General features: G+C 40.8%; 1 protein-coding gene across 4 annotated transcripts in view; it reads left to right on the forward strand.

Moving 5' to 3' along the window:
• Positions 1–20,462, forward strand: part of MBOAT2 (membrane bound glycerophospholipid O-acyltransferase 2) — a 96,178-nt gene that overhangs the window by 19,462 nt on the left and 56,254 nt on the right. For 3 of the 4 annotated variants that reach the window (XM_081068808.1, XM_081068809.1, XM_081068810.1), the window contains 2 exons: positions 10,878–11,023; positions 16,237–16,314. In XM_081068808.1, the coding sequence (XP_080924934.1) occupies positions 10,878–11,023; positions 16,237–16,314 (224 nt within the window). Of the gene's footprint in view, positions 1–10,877; positions 11,024–11,675; positions 11,740–16,236; positions 16,315–20,462 lie in introns of those variants that run through there. The other variant, XM_081068811.1, reaches the window with a different exon arrangement.

Raw genomic sequence — 20,462 nt, forward strand, 5'->3', positions numbered from 1 at the left:
AATATTAGGATGTGTTTTCTAATTAAAAAGTAAAGACAAAGTAGGAGAAATTACCATTGAAAGAAATGTTACTACATTTCTTTTTGGATATATCTCATTGATAGGAAAAGTGGATATTTTATGGAAAAGTGTCTATATATATATTCGTAAAATTTAAGAAGACAGTATCAGCCAGTGGCAGATCATCAGTTATTTCCTGCCGCTGGCCTCTCTTAGGAACCCCTGAATCTGAACTTCGTATCATCCTCAGCATTGCTTCAGTTGTTGTTTTCTTTCTGGAATTCTTATTTGTTAGATATTGACATCTCGGATGACTTCTCTCTATATATTCTCTCGTTACTCATATCTTTTGGAGACTTCCCTCAGCTTTATGTTCCAAGCTGTGGTAGATTTCATTTTCCAAAAATGGTCACAGCAGTAGTTCCAGTACTTGTCACTCCCTATCAAGGATGGAATTTATTTCCTTTTTTCTTGAGCCTGGACAGGTTTCTGACTGCTTCAACTAACAGAGTATAGAGGAAGTGATGCTGTGTGACTTCTAGGATTAGGTCATGAAAAGGCTACAACTTTCATTGGTATGTGTGGCTCTTATTCTCTCTCCATCTCTTTCTCAGAGTCAATCTAAAAAAATAATAGCCAGTTATTTTACCAGCAAAAATGAGTTTATTTGGGAATAGCAGAGGAATTTCAGGCAGGACATGCAAACTATGGTGAACCATAGGCAAGTCCAGAAAACAAAGGAAGCGAGCGTTATTTTATACAGGAAAAGGAGGAAGGTGGGAGCAGCAGTTATGAGCAAAAGTCCATTGGAGGGTTCAGGGTGGCCATGGCTTCTTGTTGGCTGAATGTGTTGGTTTCTCATTGGCTGGGCGGTTGCTGGGCAAGGAGAAAATCCTCCATCATCCTGCTGGGGTAGTAAAGTAACCTTCTTCCTGCCCATATTTGTAAAGTAAGCTGCATCTTGTGGTATGGGCATGAGAGCTCCTCCTTCAGGGCTTCCCAGCGCCACTTTGAATGAGGTTTTTCTTTATTCATTTTCACAGCAGCCACGATGTTGTGAAGAAGCCCAGGGCACATGGAGAGGCCACGTGTAGGTGTTTCAGCCCACAGTCCCAGCTAAGGTCTCAAATGGCAGCCACCATCAACTGTCTGACAGGTGATTGAGTGAGCCTTTAGATAGTTTCAGTCCCTGGCTGATGCCACGCACAGCAGGGATGAGTCCTCCCTGCCCAACTGTGATCAAATGACAGATTCAGGAGCAGGAGAAATGTTGTTTTCAGCCACCAAGTTCAAGTGTAATTTTTACATCATGAAATTTCTCATTTTGGCAATCATGTTTTTAAAAATTGTTTGTTGAAGTGTCATTTTCATACAGTGAAATGCAGAGATCTGAAGTGTATAGTTTGATTAGTTGTGACAAATGCATATACACCTATGCAACCCACATCCCGTGTAACTAACCTTCATGAAGGTAAACTTAGAGCAGAGTATTAGGTGATGAGCTGAAAGAGATTGGCGTGAAATTGGTTATAATCTACCATGTTTCCCCGAAAATAAGACCTAGCCGGACAATCAGCTCTAATGCATCTTTTGGAGCAAAAATTAATATAAGACCCAGTCTTATATAAGACCAGGTTGGGTATTATACTCAGTCTTATATAAGACCTGTCCATTTGGACAGTTTCTAGTGTTTTACTATATAAACAATGCTGCAATGAGTGTTCTTGTTCACATCCTTCTCACATATGCAAGAGTTTCTCCAGGGTTATCTACCTACGGGTGGAATTAATGCTCATGGAGAATGTATCTTTAACTTTACTGAAGAATGCCAAACTTTTCCCGGCTGACTGTGCCAATATACACTCCTACCAACCGTGTATTAAATTCTCTTGTTCCACATCCTCACCAGCACCTGCTGTTAGCAGGTCAGTACATTCTGGCCAGAATTTTGGGTATAAAAAGATATTTTCTGATTTAAATTTTCATATTTCCTTACACGGTGAGATTATTGTTTTCATATAGTTCCTTGCCGTTTGTATTTCCTCTTCTGTGAAATGCTTCTTTTTGTCATTTGTCTATTTTTAAAATTGGGTAGTTTGTCTTTTTCTTAGAGGTTCCCTCTATGTTTTGGGTTTGAATTCTTTGCCCATTGTATGTGTTATAAAATGTCTTCACCCAGTGCGTTGCTTGATCATCCGTTTTCTTTATGGCGTCTTTTGATGAAGAAGTGCTAATTTGTTAATTTTTTTAAATAATTAAAATTTAAAAAATTGTGATAACATGTAACATAAAATTCACCATCTTAACCATTCTCAACTGTATGGTTCAATAGTGTTACGTATACTTACATTGTTGTGCAACAAGTCTCCAGAACTTTTTCGTCGTATGAAATGGGAACTGTATTCCCATTGAACACGCTATTCCCTCTTCCCCGAGCCGCTGGAAACCACTATTATACTTTCTGTTTCTATGAATTTGACTATTCTAGAGGCCTTATCTAAGTGGAGCTCCCTGAGAGACTCTGAACCCGACCCACCTCGGTCCAGCTTCCAGCTGGCCAGGTAGGCAGACCGTGTCAGGGAAAGGATCAGAAATGTGAATACTGTTTGTTCACTCTTCTTTTACTTTGTACATTTCATAGTCCACAAATGTAGAGGGAGGTTATTCTTATTTTCATGTCGAGAAATAGGGTATAAAGAAGTTACAGATGCCTAAGGGTGAGGGCCGTGGTGAGGGCCAGAGCAAGGATTTGTAGTCATGGTGTATTAAGTAGTGACAAGTAGGTTCAGGGCCATAACTGCTGGCCTGCTGTGTTATGAAGGGTGACATTCATAGGAGACGCAGTCCCATTTCTGCACACTGTGTATTGTGTAGTTCCCAGCAAACCTGTTTCATCTCTACTTAGAAATGTGAGTGTAAGAGCAATGTTTGGGGATAAGCTTTATTAAAGTAGATCATACACCAACTTGACTACTGTAACTTTCAGTAGCAATAAATAACTAGCGACACACCTCAAAACGGAGTCACTTTTCTATGATTCATAATTGCTACCTTTGCCTACTTAATTATGGTGACATTATCAGTTGTGTGGGGCTATTTAACATTCGCCTTGGCGTTGGTGTAAATATTTGATGATCTGGGATGGCAGGTGGCGTTGCAGCTGTGACTTCCTCCCCAGCCTGAGAGCGGACACTGCTTCAGGGTTTTGGTGATGGGGTCAGTGTATCACGACCGTGTGGAGTCTCGCTCCTCAGTCCATCTTACGTCTGTCCGTATGTACATACGTACGTGAGAGCGTCTATGCCACGTATCACTGTGTAGTTTGGAAATCAAACACTTGGATTAATATCAAAGAATTGCTTTTCAGCTCATGCTTAATATTAAAATAGCATCCAGCAATAGGAAGAAGAGATTACATATACATTTGGAATAATACGATGATCTATCTGAAAGATAAAACAAAATGTGAGCTTGCAAGTATTTAACAACACATATTTTGTTAGTGCTGGTCACATTCCAGGAGTAGGTGCCAAGGGATATAGTAAACAAAATAGACAAATATAGTAAACAAAAATCCTAGTTCTCCTGAAATGTACATTCCAGTGTTTATTGTAATGATTTACTAGAGGGTAATTTACCGTGTGCAACATCAAGAGACAGAATAGTCAATTGCAATTTTTGGTGGTAGCAGTGCCCGAAACCTTTAAAAGTTCTAAAAGAAAAAGTGAGAAATTATTTAAATTGGCTCATTCAGGTAATGTATTCTTGGAGCGCTCAGTGGCTAGTATTCCAAAGACAAGGTACTGCAGATCCCAAGCTAATGATTAACAACTAATACTTTTTATATTGGTATGATCTTTATTGAAAAGGGTACTATGTTTGGTGAGAGGCAGTATAATTTCTAAATCAAATCAATGTGTTTGTAAGTTGATATTGTATTGAACTGAAATCTGGTGATAATAAGACAGCTCAGGAAAATAGTGAATTTTTTGCATAATATAAAGTCTTGTAAAATTAATAGGACAGTTGAAATTGACATTTTTAAGTGAGGGTTCTTTTTGCCCAATGGCACCTAGGCCCTTGAATATGTATGCTCTCAAACTAAATTCAGAAAGGATCACCATACTGAGTTGGCTAATGCTTCTGATAGTCATAGCAGGAATGAATGAATGAAAGAAAGAAAGAAAGAAAGAAAGAAAGAAAGAAAGAAAGAAGGAAAGGAAGGAAAGGAAGGAAAGGAAGGAAAGGAAGGAAAGGAAGGAAAGGAAGAAAGAAAGAAAAGAAAAGAAATTCGATTAGAAAATTTAATAAACAGATTTGTAACATCATTTTAGTGACAAATATTGTAAAGTCAGTAAAATTAGATATTTGGTAAAAAATGATTGGGAATGCTACTTCACAAAAATGATTGGGGATGCTTTTTCCTTTTTGTAAGGTCTGTGAAGCTTTTGAAGATGTGATGTTTGAGTTGTGAATGGTGAAGTATCTGCGTTTTGTGCATCCTAAGTAAGGAGGTGAGGGGGCTTTGGCCTTGAGGTGGAAATGAGTTTGATGTGATGGAGAAGATCAGAATGGTTGAAAGGTCATCAGTGAGAGAAGTACTGGTAGATGAGGCTAAAGTGGGGTCTGGTTTTTGTGGACATAGTAAGAAGTTAAGACTTTATTTTAATTGTGATGGGTAGTCTACTAGCGTATTTTAAAGCTAGGGATGGATGTGGTCACATGATTGCCTGCAGTGTGGTGTCTGACTTGTAGCAAGAGAGGTGTGGTTGTCCAGGCAAGAAGTGATGGCAGCAGTGGTGATGGAGAATAGGGCATGCATGGCAGGTAGAATTTGGAGGATTCAGGAGTGGAGTTGATGTGGAAGGAAAGAAATATAAGTAGTAGTCAGAGGTTGATTGCTGGGTTTTGGTTTGAGCAGCTGAATTTATGATTGTGCATTTACTGAGATGGAGAAATTTCGGGGAGAAATTGGTGGGGAAGGGAACAGAAGTGTCTTCTGGACCACAGTAAGTTTCAGATACTTATGAGACATTCAGGTGAGGAGGTTCAGTGGTAGTTGAGTAAATGGGTCTGAAGTTCAGTGGAGAGGTGAAGACTAAAATTACAAAGTTAGGTCTCAGCCACGTAGAAATGAATTCCCGGGGAGAGAATGGGATCTTCAGTTTACTTCTTTAAACTCAGGAAGTTGGACTGCATGATCTGTGTTTATTGAGTCACAGAGACTCTCTGTGAGAAACTTAAAGTGATGGGAATTTTCACTAAAATGCTTCTAGCTTTTTAACCCATGAAAGTGATGAACGGGGTGGGAGGAAATGCAGACATTTAAGTGTTCCACATCTATATTCATTTCATAATTGCTTGTCAGTTGCTTGTCCACAAAGCATGATATATAACTGAAATGAAACATCTTTCCAAAAGTAAAGGTGTCTCAATCAATTGCAGGGTTTTCAGTTAAACCCAAATGATGGTCAATGTGAGTTTATTTTTACTTAAAAATTTTAAACAACTTTATTGAAGTATAATCGACACAGTAAACTGTACATATTTAACGTGTAAAATTGGATGTTTTGACTTATGTATCCATTCATAAAACTATCACTGCAACAAAGGTAATGCACATAACCATCACCCCCAGTATCCTGTGCCCCTTATCAGTACCTTCCTCTTGCCTTTTTCTGTCCTGCATCTCCAGGTGACCGGTGATCTGCTTTTTGTCATTATATTATAGATTAGCTTGCATTTTGTAGAAATTTACATACATAGAATTGTACAGGAGGTACTCTTCTTTTTTCTGAATTCTTTCTTTTTTTTTTAAGCCACTTTTTTTTTGAATTCTTTCAATATAATTATTTTGAGATTCATCTATGTTGCGTATCACAATAGTTCATTCCTTTTTATTGCTAAGTAATGTCCGATTGAATGGCTATACCAGGAATTGTTTATCCAGTCATTGTGAATTTAGACCCCTCTTTTTTCATCAGCAAGTCCTCTGATTTCCTGGTATTATTTGTAACCACCCAAGAGACAAACATTGAGGCACATACAGACACATACACACACACACGTGCATGCGTCCACACACTCGAGTTCTAAACCCTCTTAATAAAAGGGGCTGTAGTTCCTTGTTCTTATACTTATTCCCCATTCTGTTTAGGGATGAGCTCCTTGTTAGTCATTTGTCAGAGTAAGTTTGACAAGTGTTGGGATAGGAAACAGTTCAACCGTTTGTGCCTGCGCTCTGTGTGTGAAATTTTGGGATGTGTGCATGGTGTGTTTATTTATTTGTCTTATCTGGATGGAAGACAGTAAATTGTCTTTACTTGAACTTCATAATTTAACAGTTGTGGATGCAATTAATCTAGCACCTTTTAATTCCACAGGTAAATAGATTCCTTCTTAGATCATAGGAACTTTTACATAAATGTTTAAGACCGAAATTAAATGAGATAAGTAAGCTCTCATTAAACTGGCAGGTAGAAGATAACCTACTTTTAATCAATGTGGGGTCTTGATTAAATCACTGCTTTCTGCTTCTGTTTCAGTGCCTTTGGAAGCACTTGCTGCTCTTTGGTTTCTGTGGATGACCTGAGAATACACTCCAGGATCTGTCAGTTAATAAATCCTGGGAGTTGGGCTGTTTTGAACCACATTGAATGTAGCATGGAATGGGAGGTCATGTGATGGCAGGGCTCTCACCTTGTGGTTCTCCGTGCTGTTGCCGGGGAAGGAGGAGGAAAGAATGTTGTATCTAAGGTATGGGCCTGGCCTGGTCTCGCAGGGCTCTTTGCTGGCAACACCCAGTGTGTTTCATTCATGCGGAATTAGGATAGGCAGTTGCTATATCATTCAGGAGGTAGGAGATAGTCCCAAGAGACATGCCGCGATGTAATACACATCTTCTTGGGAATACCTATGGAACGATAGCCCGGAAACTGTCCTTCCGGGTAGAGGATAGTGGCAAAAGGGAGACATTTTTCATTGTATACACATACCTTCTTATTTTGCACAGTGGACATTTATTATCTACCCCTAAATACATGTATTTTTAAGGAGTGATGCCAAATTTTTGATTCGAATTCATTTCCACTATTTATGGGGAGGCCGTAGTTCTTCAATTAAAGGAGTTTGGTGTTACGTTATCAATGTTGGTGCCAACAGTAGTGGAGTTTAATTTACTTTATGCTTGAAAGAGTTGTGTTTTTCTGTGGCAATGGGCTAATCATGTTTGAAAATGCTTATATCCTCTAGAACTTGGTTGCCATTGCATGAAATTTACTGGGATGAAACTAGCAATACCGATTCAGTGGTATAATTGATACCAGTGCGATAATTATAATCTTAAATTTCGGTGCTCAATTTTTTGTTTGGAAGTTGGAAAACAAGCATTTATCACTTTAAAAAATGTATGAATTTTGGGGTAGATAATGAAAAATGTCTCCCTTTTACTCCGCACTTGATGGATAGCCATACGTTGTTGCTGTGTGAGTTCTTTCTTGCTATCTCTTCCTCTCCAGTATTCATTTGCTTCCCCAACCCTACCCCACCAGTGAAAGAATGACTAAGATATGGTTTCACATTGGGAAAGTTTTATCTTTAAGACCTTTCAGAACAGTTATTTGAACATCTGAGTGTGTATGTAGTCTTGTATTTTGTGTGTGTGTGTGTATGTGTGTTAACAGATAGTATGGACTTCTGCATCTGGATATCCTACAGATTGTTTTCTTTTTTAAAAATATTTTTATTAAAAATACAGCTAACATACAATATTATTTTAGTTTCAGGGATACACTATAGTTGTTCAACATTTATATACCTAAAGAAGTGATCACCATGATAAGTCCAGCAACCATCTGATATTATACCACACTGTCACAATATTATTGACTATATTCCCCATGCTGTACATTACATCCCCATGACTTGTTTGTTTTATACCTGGGAATTGGAACCTCTTATTCCCCTTCACCTTTCCCCCACCTTCAGATTGTTTTCTTGATATGAATCACACTGCTCCCTACTCCTAGAGTTCTCGCCACTGTCTCACTGAATCCTTATCTTTCATAACCCAGTTACAAGGCCCAAATAGCAGGTGCGCCTTCGGGATGCTTTTCCAGGTCAGGGGACTTGGATGACCCGCCTCTGGTTCTCCCAGGTCTGTGCCTTTGCACTTAAATTGTTTTCCGGTTCTGTGCCTATGACTCACCCCTTTTGTTCCTTCAGGGTGGGACCACATGCAGTGCATCTTTGTATCTCCTGCACAGTTGTCCTGGCCAGTAGTGGGTAATGCACGGATTAAGCTGTGTGATTTAGATAGGTCACCTAAATACCGAGACTCAGTTTCACCATCTGAAAAATGGGATTTTCTGCTCTGGACATTGAACTGTAGCTCCTCTTACTAAAGTCACCAGTAAAGTTGCCCAATTAGGTGGCTTGTTTGGACTTCATGCCCTATGACCTCTGACAGTGACTGTGGCCTCTGGAGCCTCCCCTCCCTCCTCCCACTAGTCTTCTGTTCTGCTTGCTGCTGTTCATTGGGCCCAGATGTGACCATTGTAGGTCTGGATGGTTATGCCCTGGGTCCTCTTGTCGTTCTAAGTCTCCTTCAGCCATGTCCGTGACTTCCAGATTCTCATCTGCCCTGCTGGGTCCAGACCTGTCTTCTGGCCATTTCCAGTGGGCTTCCTTGTCCCCTGGGACTGAGCATATGCTCAGACTGAGCAGACCCGAGGGACAGTTCTTTCTCCCACTGAAACCTGCTCGCCCCTCCCCGACTGCCCTGTCCTGCGTCATGTCACCATCCGTTAAGGACTTGCTGCCTTTCCCTTCCTCTCATCCCCTTGTCTGCTGACCCGTCCTGACAGTCCTGTGGCCGGAGTTGCTTTGAAGTGGCTCTCCTCTGTCCTCCCTGCATCCAGGCCCTCCTTCCTCAAGGAGACTCCCACAGCAGCTTCCTCGCCTGTAGCTACACACTCCTAATTCTGTTCTTCCTTTGCAGAAGCAGAGGATGGGTCACATCACTTTTTTATTTTGAAAATCTTTAGTGTTTCTTCATCACTCCTCAGCATGGCAGTCTAAGCCCTTCACTTTCTGAGCCCCCCCCATTCTGACCTCGTCTCCCACAATTCCCTGCCCACGCCGTGCTCATTTGCACTTTCGTGCCCTAGTGCTTCCTTCACATCTGTTTTTTCCCCTGCTTAAATTGCCATCTCCCATATTTTCCAACACAATGGTTTTCACACTTTGAGTATTGTAGGAACCTGTGTGTGTTTTTAAAAAAAGGTGCTTTGGGGCCTACCCCCAAAATTTTGATTCAGTGTCTCGGAATGAGGCATGATCTCAATTTTTTAAATCTGTGAGATGATGATGTTGAAATGGATGTTTACAAAGATATGAAAGTATGTGTCAGTGGTCCTAGAATGGTTCTATAACAATTACGTGTTTTGTTTTGTGTTAGACAAATATGAAGAGAGATTGAGAGAGAGAGAGAGAGAGAGAGAGAGAGACTGACTGACTCCTCAGGTGGTTGTGGAGATCAGCTATGATTGGAAACTCTTATGTCACCTACTTTGTGACTTTCATCCCTTCATACTTTTTTTCCTTTGTGACATTCTTAAAGCACTTTCTATGAAACCCATAAAGAGACATGTTCCTTGTGTACATGTTTGCTTTTCTCATCAGATTCTAAACTCATTCAGGCTGACACTTGGACCTAAGAATTTTTCGATTTCCCATGCTTTGCCCACAAGATGCCATATAAACTTTTGTTGCATTAGAGATATTTGAAAGTTTTTAAACTGTAAGGAACTTTGTAGAAGTAATGGTTATTAGTATCAAGAATAGTCATCTTTCAGATGGACTTACTTTCTGTTTAATTGAAAAACTTCAGTTAGAACCCTAGAGGGTGGAGAAAGTGCTTAGAACTTGTGAGAAAGACATTGTGCTCATACTGAGTCTGTTTTCAAGAATGTGGGCTCTTAGACAATGTAGAGCAATTATTCACTCTTTTTCCCCTTGTGATGCAAGAAAATACACACAGTTCTGTCTTTAGGCAGAGATGTCTCTAAAGGTCTGTGGCAGCACCTGCGTGTAAATAGTGTGATTTGTTCATAACTGAGGGATCTGAACCAGGAATGTTTTTTGTTATGTGTTTTCTGCAAGTTCCTAATGTCAAATGATTTTTTTCGTTTATTTGTAGATTTTTAAGACATATTTTCCTTAACATTTTTATGAGAATACTTTACACAAGAGAAATGGAGATCTTTTTCAAGTCTTTAAATATCATAAGTCTTATTCATAACCTTTTGCTTTATCATTTTTCTAGGGCAAAAGAAATGTTGAGGGACAGGAAAGAGCGAGAGCAATGTAGTTCCGAGTGACTTGTGAGGAATATAAAATTGACACTGGTGGACTTGGGAGTAAATGCTTCCCCTTGTGGCTTCCCGAAGGTTCCTTTCTCTGTTATCATTCACCCGCTCTCCTTCTGAGGTCCTGCAGAGCTGAGACATGTGGTTGACCAGTTACAGGGAAGCCTAAATGATTAACCAAGTTTCTCTTTCCCTCAAATCACAGGGTACCCACCTGTGCTTTCCATTTCTATGTCTGATCCCTGTGTCCTCCAGATTCTTCCAGGTGCCCATGTAGGCCTTTTCACCACACTGGGCGCCACCTGTCATTGCCGAGTGTAGTACAGACAGTGTGTACTTGCCCATCACTTTGAACTTGAGGCTGCTATCCCTGGGAAGACCCCTGATTTTTGTTTTTTGTTTCTTTTGTATATTGGAAGATCTTAATTTTATATAGTGTTTTTGTTCTGAGAATTTAATGAAAAATTCAAGTCTATGTTGCTAATATGAAATTTTAATTTTTCTTTGCAGGTCAACTTTGTAGTGTGCCAACTCTTTGCCTTGCTAGCAGCCATTTGGTTTCGAACTTATCTACATTCAAGCAAAACTAGCTCTTTTATAAGACATGTCGTTGCTACCCTTTTGGGCCTTTATCTTGCACTTTTTTGCTTTGGATGGTAAGTATTTTGATCCGATTTAAATGAAGACTTTGGACAGCTCTGAATGAAGTGTGTAGAAAGATACATTTTGTAGGGTTTTGTTCTTATGTTTACTTATATTTTAAAGTTTTATAGTTTTTATTTTTAATAGAAAAAATAAAGAGTGGAGAACGGGCTCTGTCTCTTGAGTTTGGGCTTGGAAGGCAACTTACTGTTTATAATTTATGAAAAAGGACAGAGAAAGAATAAAGACATTTTGTTCTGTCATGAGTACTTCTTTTCACCTATTTTGCAAATATTTATGCCAAGACAAATAAGCTGTTTTTTATAAGACAAATAAACTATTTAAAATAGCTTCTTATTTCTGTGCAAGTGGCTTTTAAGAGTCTGGCAAAGCCCATTGATAGAACTCTATTACCGTTTTTTTTGATTCTACCATTAGCGAAAAGAGGTGGGTTTTTTTTTTTGTTTGTTTTTTTGTGGGAAGAATTATCTGTGATGAAAAGCTCTTATTTATGACCCTTCATATGCTCTGTGTGTTTCCTCCTGTTAGTGCCCTTCTTAATTGTCAGGGCTACCCCCTGGGTTTAAATTCAGAAACACCACCTTCCTGTTTGTTACAGGTGACTGTGGTTGTGTGACAGAAGAAATCAGAAGAGCACACTGTCTTGGCGAAGCAGCAGACTCTCAATGGAAGGGCTTCTTTGTGGTTTCTTCTGAGTTTTCCTTCTTAAGTGAGAGCTTATGCTGCTTGCTCATTTGCTATCCAGTTTACGCGTTTATGTTTGCTGTTTCCGCAGGCTTTTGTTTGAGATGGACGTGCCCTGAGAGGATGTAATGCATCCACTTGCCTGTGACTTAGTAGTTTCTGTTGTGGGGACTTGGGTGACATCTGTGTTTGTTCTAGGATGTTGTTTCTGATTCTTGTGATGGTTGGAATATACTTAATTTCTTAATCTATTGTTTGCATCTGGTAATTGCAAATGTTTCCTAGAAACACATGAAAAATCAGTTGGGTAATTGATTCAGCCTCTGCCATATTGCCCTGTGCTTAGTCTTCTGATAGGTGCTGCTAGTAGGTGGTAGGTATGCGCGTCATCCTGACATTTCAGTGTGTGCTCTGAAGTAAGATTGAAGTATGTTTTTTTCTGCTTCCTTGATAGCCTTCAATTTATATCATCAAAGTTTTCTTAGGTTTCTCAGGTGATTCTATTTAAACTTCTTGTAACTCATGCCATGGGGGTAGTGTGTGTGTGTGTGTGTGTGTGTGTGTGTGTGTGTGTTTCAACTTTTTATTATGGAACTTTTCAAATGCTGAGAATAACATAATGGATACTCATATACCCATTGCCCAGCTTCAACAGTTACTGAAATCTCACCATTCTTATTTTATCCTTTGCCCAACTTATTTTTCTGGAGTATTCTAACGCACATCCCCGTTATACATTTCACTCATAAATACTTCAGAATTCAGTGTATTTTTGGATAGCATATTTTAAGGAGGAGTTGGGGAAGCCTTGGCATTGAGAGACACCATTCACGTTGTGGTCTTGTAAACAGTGGAAGATTGAAATGTAGATAGCACCTCGGTTGCTGTGCAATGCGGAGCCAAAGGTGAGTGTCCCTCGAGGAAGTGTTTTCTTGCTGCGAAGCCTTCTCAGGTGCTGGACAACAGTGTCATGAGGACACTGACCTCAATGTAAAGTAGCCCTAAGTTGTTTAAATTACATGTGATAACCAGGATTTTTTTTAAAAAATGGAGTTCTCTGTTCTTTTCTTGAAGGTGAAACTTTTTTAAAAAATATATATTCCTTTTTTTGGAAAGAGACATTGTTTAGGCCTCTGTACCAGGTGTAAGATAACTTTGCTAATTGGAATGACTGGGGAAGTAGCGTGTTCTTTTGATTCTCATTTTATTTAGCACTTCTCTTAATTCAGGCTCAAAGGCATTCGTATCTTCTATTGATCATGACAACTTCCCAATTGAAAGACATATGTTAGTACTCTGTAAATATAATTGATGATTTTACCTACTTCTATTGGGCCTCATTTTTCTTTTTTTAAACTGTCACCTGCAAATTTCTTTTAACTGGGAATTCGCTTATACTTTAAATTCTTTATTTAACTCTCTGTGATAACAGTGCAAGGTAATGGCCTGGAGCTTAGACACTGAAGACAGACAGGCCTGATTCCACGCTGGGTGGCTTGGCCAGGTGGCGGTGTAACTTCGGACATGGGACCCAACTCCTCTTAGCTTCACTTTCCTCATCTGTAAAGCAGAACCAGTGGTACTGTGAGGACTAGAAGATGTGATTCTACAGAAAGGAGCTCACTTAGCGCAATTGCGGCTCATCGTGAGCACAAATTAGTCGCGGTCAAAACCGTGATTATTACCACTTGTCATTACCCTCATCCAGTTGTTGGTCCAGAGCGGAAATTTTTATGTTTACCCTACATCTTTTCTTATGTTTATCACACGGTATAAAAGCAGTCTATTTAGTTGTGTGTCTTTCTATACTGGAAGCTCTCTGAGGACAGAGGCTGTTCCCATCGACTCTTTCTTCCTAGTGTCCGCTATGGTGCCTTTTCAGAAAGTCGACATTAAGTAAAGATCAGATTAAGTAAAGATCAATTAGAGGTGTTTCTCAACCTTTTAAAAATGTGCTCTTGGTCCGGCCCGGTGGCTCAGGAGGTTGGAGCTCTGTGCTCCTAACTCCGAAGGCTGCTAGTTTGATTCCCACATGGGCCAGTGGGCTCTCAACCACAAGGTTGCCAGGTCGATTCCTCGAGTCCCGCAAGGGATGGTGGGCAGCACCCCCTGCAACTAGCAATGGTAACTGGACCTGGAGCTGAGCTGCGCCCTCCACAACTAAGACTGAAAGGACAACAACTTGAAGCTGAACGGCGCCCTCCACAACTAAAATTGAAAGGACAGCAACTTGACTTGGAAAAAAGTCCTGGAAGTACACACTGTTCCCAAATAAAATCCTGTAAAAAACAAACAAACAAACAAACAAAAACAAAAAATGTGCTCTTTTTTTTTAACTAAAAGTAAATTTTATACTTGTCTTTAGTGTGATTTGAAGTTCAAAATAAGTAAAATGTGATATCTAAAAACAAACTGAAGTTTTGGGATAAAGGACTGTTTTGTTTTCAAAGTGCTTAGGCACCTGGAAAGATTACGATATGCAGTTCATGGGGTTCCACTCCACCTCACCAATTGAAGAAACAGCCAATGGATAAATTGCCCAGAAAGAAACAACTTTAGTTTTAATGTCAGGGTGCTAAGTACGTATATGACCTTTTAGTTTCCTCAACTCTAAAATGATGAGGGTTGGATTACAATAGACTTTTGAGAAATTGTCTATCTTGAATTTTTACTTTACTACTAATAATAGTTAAGTTCTTATGGTATGCCAGATAAACCAGGCAACACTTCATGTATTGTCTCTTAGTCCTGAAAAATATTAAATGGCTGCTATGTATTTATTATGCTCATTTTACTAATGAGGGCAAGTAGAATGGCTGCATGTGGGAAATTATAAAGAAAATAACCAGTGCCATAAAGGAGTAGAAAAGCAACTTGACACTTGTCGTGGAGGTCAATGAAAGAGAGGTGAAGGCAGACCCACTCTGTGTGGATAAACATCACAGTAACAAAAGCTGGTACGACAGGCGGCTGGCACCCCGAAAGACACCGTCTGAGCCCTGATGCCAGGTCATCGCACACCTTAAGGGGATGTAAGAGCCGTGACTCTGAGAAATGAAGCTCGTAGCTTCTCCAGTTGTCCTATATTCCTCATGGTCCAGGGAAATTTACTTAGAACAGGAAAAATATTTCCCCAAGAGTTCTCAAAAAACAATTTCTTTTTTTTCTTCTTTAAGACAAATGTCTTTAATGAATGTACTAAGGGCAATTAGTACAGCCCTTAAAAGTATCTGGCAGTCCTCTTCACCATTTTCACATTAAGTCTGTTAGTGAATTATTAATGCTGGCAATACAGAGGAGGTGGATAATTAATTTTAAAAGTATGTGTTTTACGAAAAAGTAAACAATGAAATAACAAAAGAAAGTGTATGTTTTAATCGTGTTTGTTTTTTTTTAACTGCCTTCTATTTCAGCTTATCCTCACAGATGTTCTTCTGCTTCCTATGGCCCTCTGGTTATAGTAGCACTCGGGGCCAATTTGTGTATGTGTGTGTGTGTGTATGTGTGTGTTAAGTAGAGGGAGAAACAAACAAGTAGACTGACTGACTCACAGACATACTTTGTGTAATGAGTAAAATAAGTTTCTTCCATGGGTATGCCTTGGAACCTGCTTCTTATCTGTAGTATTTCTATGGAAAAATTTGTTCAAAAATGTAGGTAACTTTTTCAAAATAATTAGGTTAATAAGTAATTTTAATCATAGGTGAAGATTCTTATTAATACTTTAAAATTGTTTCTTATTAATACAATGATTTGAAATTTTTTTCATAAATTATTCATGCCATCTAAGGGGAAAGAAATATGCATAAACCAGGGATGGTCTGGATTGATTTTAAAACCAGAGCTCCTAATCGTGTTTTGCCTTAATTTTGTAAAATGGATGGATAAATTAGTGCTCTAATTTAATGGTGGATTTCTACAGTAGCACATTAGAAAGTACTGCCATCTCAGCCAAAGTGTTCTGTAGATTACTGCCAATTAAGTTGACTAGATTTGTATAAGAAAGCTTATTTGACTTGAGCCATCATGTTTTCAGAATGAATAGATTTGGGTGTAGGTGCTTTTTAGTGAATTCTAATGTTTATTACTTTTGTTAGACAAAGTACAAAGGTGATAATGGGGAAGTTAGTTCGGGGAAACAAATAGCTGCTGTTCTGTCAAGACTATTCTGAAATCCAGACTTATTATGCTTTTCATCGCTGTGCCTTGAGTTATGAAAAAGGCTGTAATTCTGGAGCCACATAACCCCATGGTGCTCGCGTGTAGCTAGGAGACGTGGAATGCGAGGGCACTGACTGAGCTTTATGGGTTTTGATTTTATTTTTTCCAGCTCTTCTGGGGCTTGCAATATGGGTCTCCCTCTCCAGGGTGTTCATAGGATTTTAGGCTTTGGAGTTTTGAGTCCTTATTTTTTTTTAACTGGGAATGTTCCATGTGACACACACTTTTTAGCCTAAATTGTTTTAAGTTGGTGTTTGTGAATGGGTATCCATCTTCTAACAATGCTCTCACTTTTTTATAGGTATGCCTTACATTTTCTTGTACAAAGTGGAATTTCCTACTGTATCATGATCATAATAGGAGTGGAGAACACGCACAAGTAAGTGTTCATTTTGTTCACATATAAATATGTATTTCAGTATAATAGAATTGGATCAAAATAGAATTTTATTACATTAAACATTATTCTAAATTGTGATAGTCTTTTGAAGATCTGTCTTAAATACAAAAATAAAGTCATTTGTAGGCATCGCTCTTCTATTTGCTTAAAGCAAAGTTTCTCAACCTCGGCACTGTTGACCTGTTAGGCTGGATGATAAGTTGATGTGGGGGGGCGCCCTGGGCCCTTTAGGAAGTGTGGCAGATCTCCTGGCCTCTGATTTGTGGGGTACGGTATTTGCGAATGGCAATGTATAAACAGATGCTTAGAGGACACAGGTTTGCCTGCTGTAGGAGATGGTTAGGAGACAGTGCCGGTGCCATCTAAATTCTCTCGCAGTGGGAGCTCCTGACAAGCCACTGTTGGAACTGCTGGAGCCAGACTGTGAGATATTCATGAATGTCCTTCCCCCCTTAAATCCATAAAGAGCCCTAAGTAAAATTGAGAAGTTTTACAGTTTCAGTATTGACTTTCTCCTTTCCCTGTCTCTTTTATGCCTTAGTTTATCCATTGTTTCTCTTTGGATACCCAATACATTATTATTATTATTATTATTATTAATTATTTTGTCTCCCACCAAAACACATGGAAGGGGAGAGGGAGCCAACCGTGTGCCAAGCTGAGTGCCAAGAGCTTTCCACTGGAGCTGGATGGCGACACTCTCATTTTATAGGCCAGCGAATGGGGACTCTGAGTTATTATATAACCATTTGAGGTCACATAGCTTGAAAATGGTGGATTGGAGCCCACGCCTGCTCTCCTCTGGGGCCTACTGTTTATTCTTCCATAAGAAGCTGTTTTAGGTCATTTAATTTCATTTGACTGAAATTCTTCACACTATCTGTCACAAGCAATTTTTTGGTCTATCTCTGTTTGTGAAGTGGGAAACTATTTCTGTTAAAGGAATTACGACCATCAGCAGCCAGCGTGGAGTGTGTCCTGGGAGGTAGGACGAGGAGGTGTACATGAGCTTCCTTCTCTCGGTTTTGACATCATGCTGTGTTTTAGAGCTGTCTCCAGAGGCGTGTGTGTGTGTGTGTGTGTGTGTGTGTGCGCGCGCGTGCGTGCGCGTGTGTGTGTGTGAGAGAGAGAGAGAGAAATGGTGGTGATTTGTCTTCCCTACCTTAGATGACCTCCCGGTCCCCCCAGAGATCACGAGTTCTGGAAAGCAGCTGCCAGAGGCCCGTTTGCCGGGACCTGTGCAGTGTGGAGGGAGGAGACCATCCTGGGCAGGGCTCTCTCTCTCTGTAGCTGTAGCCCAGAGACCTGGAGCTTGCTTGCTTCAGCATAAGTCCTGAAGTTTGCCCCAGCCTCAGTTACCTGTCCCGGGAACCCTCCCTTGCCAGCCATCTGTCACAAGACACCTTTCCCTGGGCCACAAGACATCCATCTCCCTGTCCTGTCAGTGTCTTCTGAGATGCTGGGTTGTTAGCCCACAGGGCATGTGCCACCGGGGCGGGGAGCAGTGCGCAGCGGGGTTTATCTGGGGACCACGTAGCTGGGGTTTGGCTCCCACGGGTTCAGCTGGGAGCACGTTCCTCAGGCAGAAGGCGTGGGTAGGAAGGGCCAGTAGACTGTGTCCAAGTGTGAAGGCGCCAACCTTCCTGGTGACATGGGGTGTGAATTTGATACAAGGCTTTAACTAGCTGAAGAGACAGTGTGGAAGGACTTCACTGGCAGGACGGACAGCTCACGCCAAGGCATGTAGGCCTGAAAGAGCATGTGGGGGGCACGTGCCCAGGGAAGGGCTGTCATTATGTCCCCAGTGACACTGTGAGGCCTTCATCTCCTCTGGCGGGAGAGCACTGTTTGTTCCATCTATGTCTTGTCAGATGAGAAACAAATTAGTCAGATGTGATCCGTACGCCGAGGGATATAGGTAGGCCTGATCCCTTCCTTGTTTAACCTGATATTTCTCCAGCCTGTGCTATTTACACACAGACACACACACGCCTCACTTGTAGAAAAGTGTGTGAGAATAGTTGTGCCGTGTGCCACGCCTGGCAACATTCAGCTGCATCTGCAGCGGTGGGTACAGTCGTGTGCGTGGAGTCCCCTTACGCGAAGCTCAGCCAAGTGACCGCAGTCAGAATTCATGCAGCACTATTTGAATTACCTCGTTAATTCTTGGTCTGTCTCTGCTTCTAGAATGTAAGTGTCATTGCAACCGGGACGCCGTCTGTCTTGTATACTGATCTGTCCGTCCCAGGGGCCTAGCAGAGGGCCTGGCACATGGCAGCTTCTCAGGAAATAGTCATTGAAGAATGAGTTTAGGATTCAGCCTGTTTTTCTTCACCCCAAGCAGCCCTTTGCTTCATTCTCTGTGAATATTTTCCTCCCCTAGAAAATATGTCTCTTTCTTCCACAGGTTTTGTCCACTCTGCCCCTCGGTCTGGAGTAGGCACCTTCCTCCTCCCTCCCTCCCCCCACACACACTGATCTTTCGGATTTCCTTTAACATTATATGTCTAGATGCCTTCATACAGGACATGGAATTGCATTCCTTTCCTTCTGAGAATTTATCTCAATTTTTAATTATAAATATATTAAGGAGTTGTTTGGGTAATGTGTTTTGTCTTTATAGACTGCAAATTCTGTGGCAGCCGTCATGCCATGCCTGCTCTTGTTTTCTGAATGTGGTGCAGTACCTAGGAGATTGCATGTTCTCAATAAGAGTCTAGTGAGTGAGTGAATGAATGAATGAATGGTAACGTGACTTCTGCATGACAGCAAGCCCTTTCCTAGTAAGTAGCCTCCTAGACCCTTGCTTTCAGGACACCGCTGGTTTCCTCCTTTAGGACCGCCAGGCTCCATCGCAAGGCTGCCCCATAGGAGTTTTGTGAACGGCCACTGTAGCAGCCCCCGTCTCCTACTCTACCTGGAGCAGTGTCCCAGTTGTGGGCGTCTGTGGGGCTTCACTCTGATCTCTGTTTCCAGGGAGAGTGGAATGGGGTGTGGGAGAGAAATAGAAGGAATGGGAAGGAGGTTAGGTGTAGAGAGGGAGCTTCTCCCAGGTGCATTCTAGAAGGAGAAGGGTAGAACTGTGTTTTGGACATACCACCTGGAGTTAGCAGGGCATTTTCCCTGGAGAAGGTAGCACAGGGTGCCTGGCGGCTGCTTCTGAGGTGCTGACTAAGCCTTTGTGGACGGGCGTGGGAACCTCAGCACCCTTCATGTTAGTTTTCTGTTTTCAACTTTTCTGTGGGAACCTTGTTTTGAGTTCCAAAAAGTCTCAGACTTTTCGGACACAGCACAAGGAACTCCATTATTTAAGTATAAACAGCAGCAATGTGGGATGGTTAAAAATGGGAAGAGTGGAAAAGCTTGTTAAACTTGAGGAGTTAAGCTGAATTTCTCTTTATGACTTGGAGAGTAGTTTCCAACAAAACAACTGACCTGAAGAAAAAAATGTGAACGATATAGATAAAAAATTGCCTTTATAGAATGGTTTGCGAAGCTGTGTATGGGATTATATAGTAATAGCTGTAGGAAAGAGATTTTAAATCTCCCCTCATATGGCTCAGTTACCCACTAATTTGAGCCGACATTTCCTGTGTGCCGCGGTGTCCAGAAACTGAAAGATAATGGACACGTGGTCTTCACCCTCTGAAATGCACTGTTCACTTGGGGACATTGAGACTGTCAATCATGCAACAAATATTTGTTACGCTGGTGCTGGGATCCAGCGATGGATAAAAAGACACGCCATCTCCACAAGATGCTTCCCATCAACCTGCCAATCTGCCAATCACACTGTGATGATGGTGATGCAGAGAGCTGGACTCGGGGCCGAGGAAGCAGAAAGGAGGGAGAGATAAGCTTGGAAGCAGTAAAACCCAGACTGTTTATATCAGCCATTTACTACATGTTCAGTAGAAGAAAACATTTGGAAACAGAATACAGATATTTGCTGTTAAGTAGAATTATGCTAAAGCCTATTTTTAAACATTGGGAAATATTAAAAAATATTTTCCTCAGACTCTTCCTTTATTGATGATAAAATTGAGCAGCAGGCTAGGATGGGAGGAAAGATGGGATTCAGACTCTGACTTCCACTGGCTGGCCTTAGCAATGAATGGGATGAGCAC

This window comes from Rhinolophus hipposideros (genome assembly GCF_964194185.1).
Source record: "Rhinolophus hipposideros genome assembly, chromosome: 12".
Lineage (NCBI taxonomy): Eukaryota > Metazoa > Chordata > Mammalia > Chiroptera > Rhinolophidae > Rhinolophus > Rhinolophus hipposideros.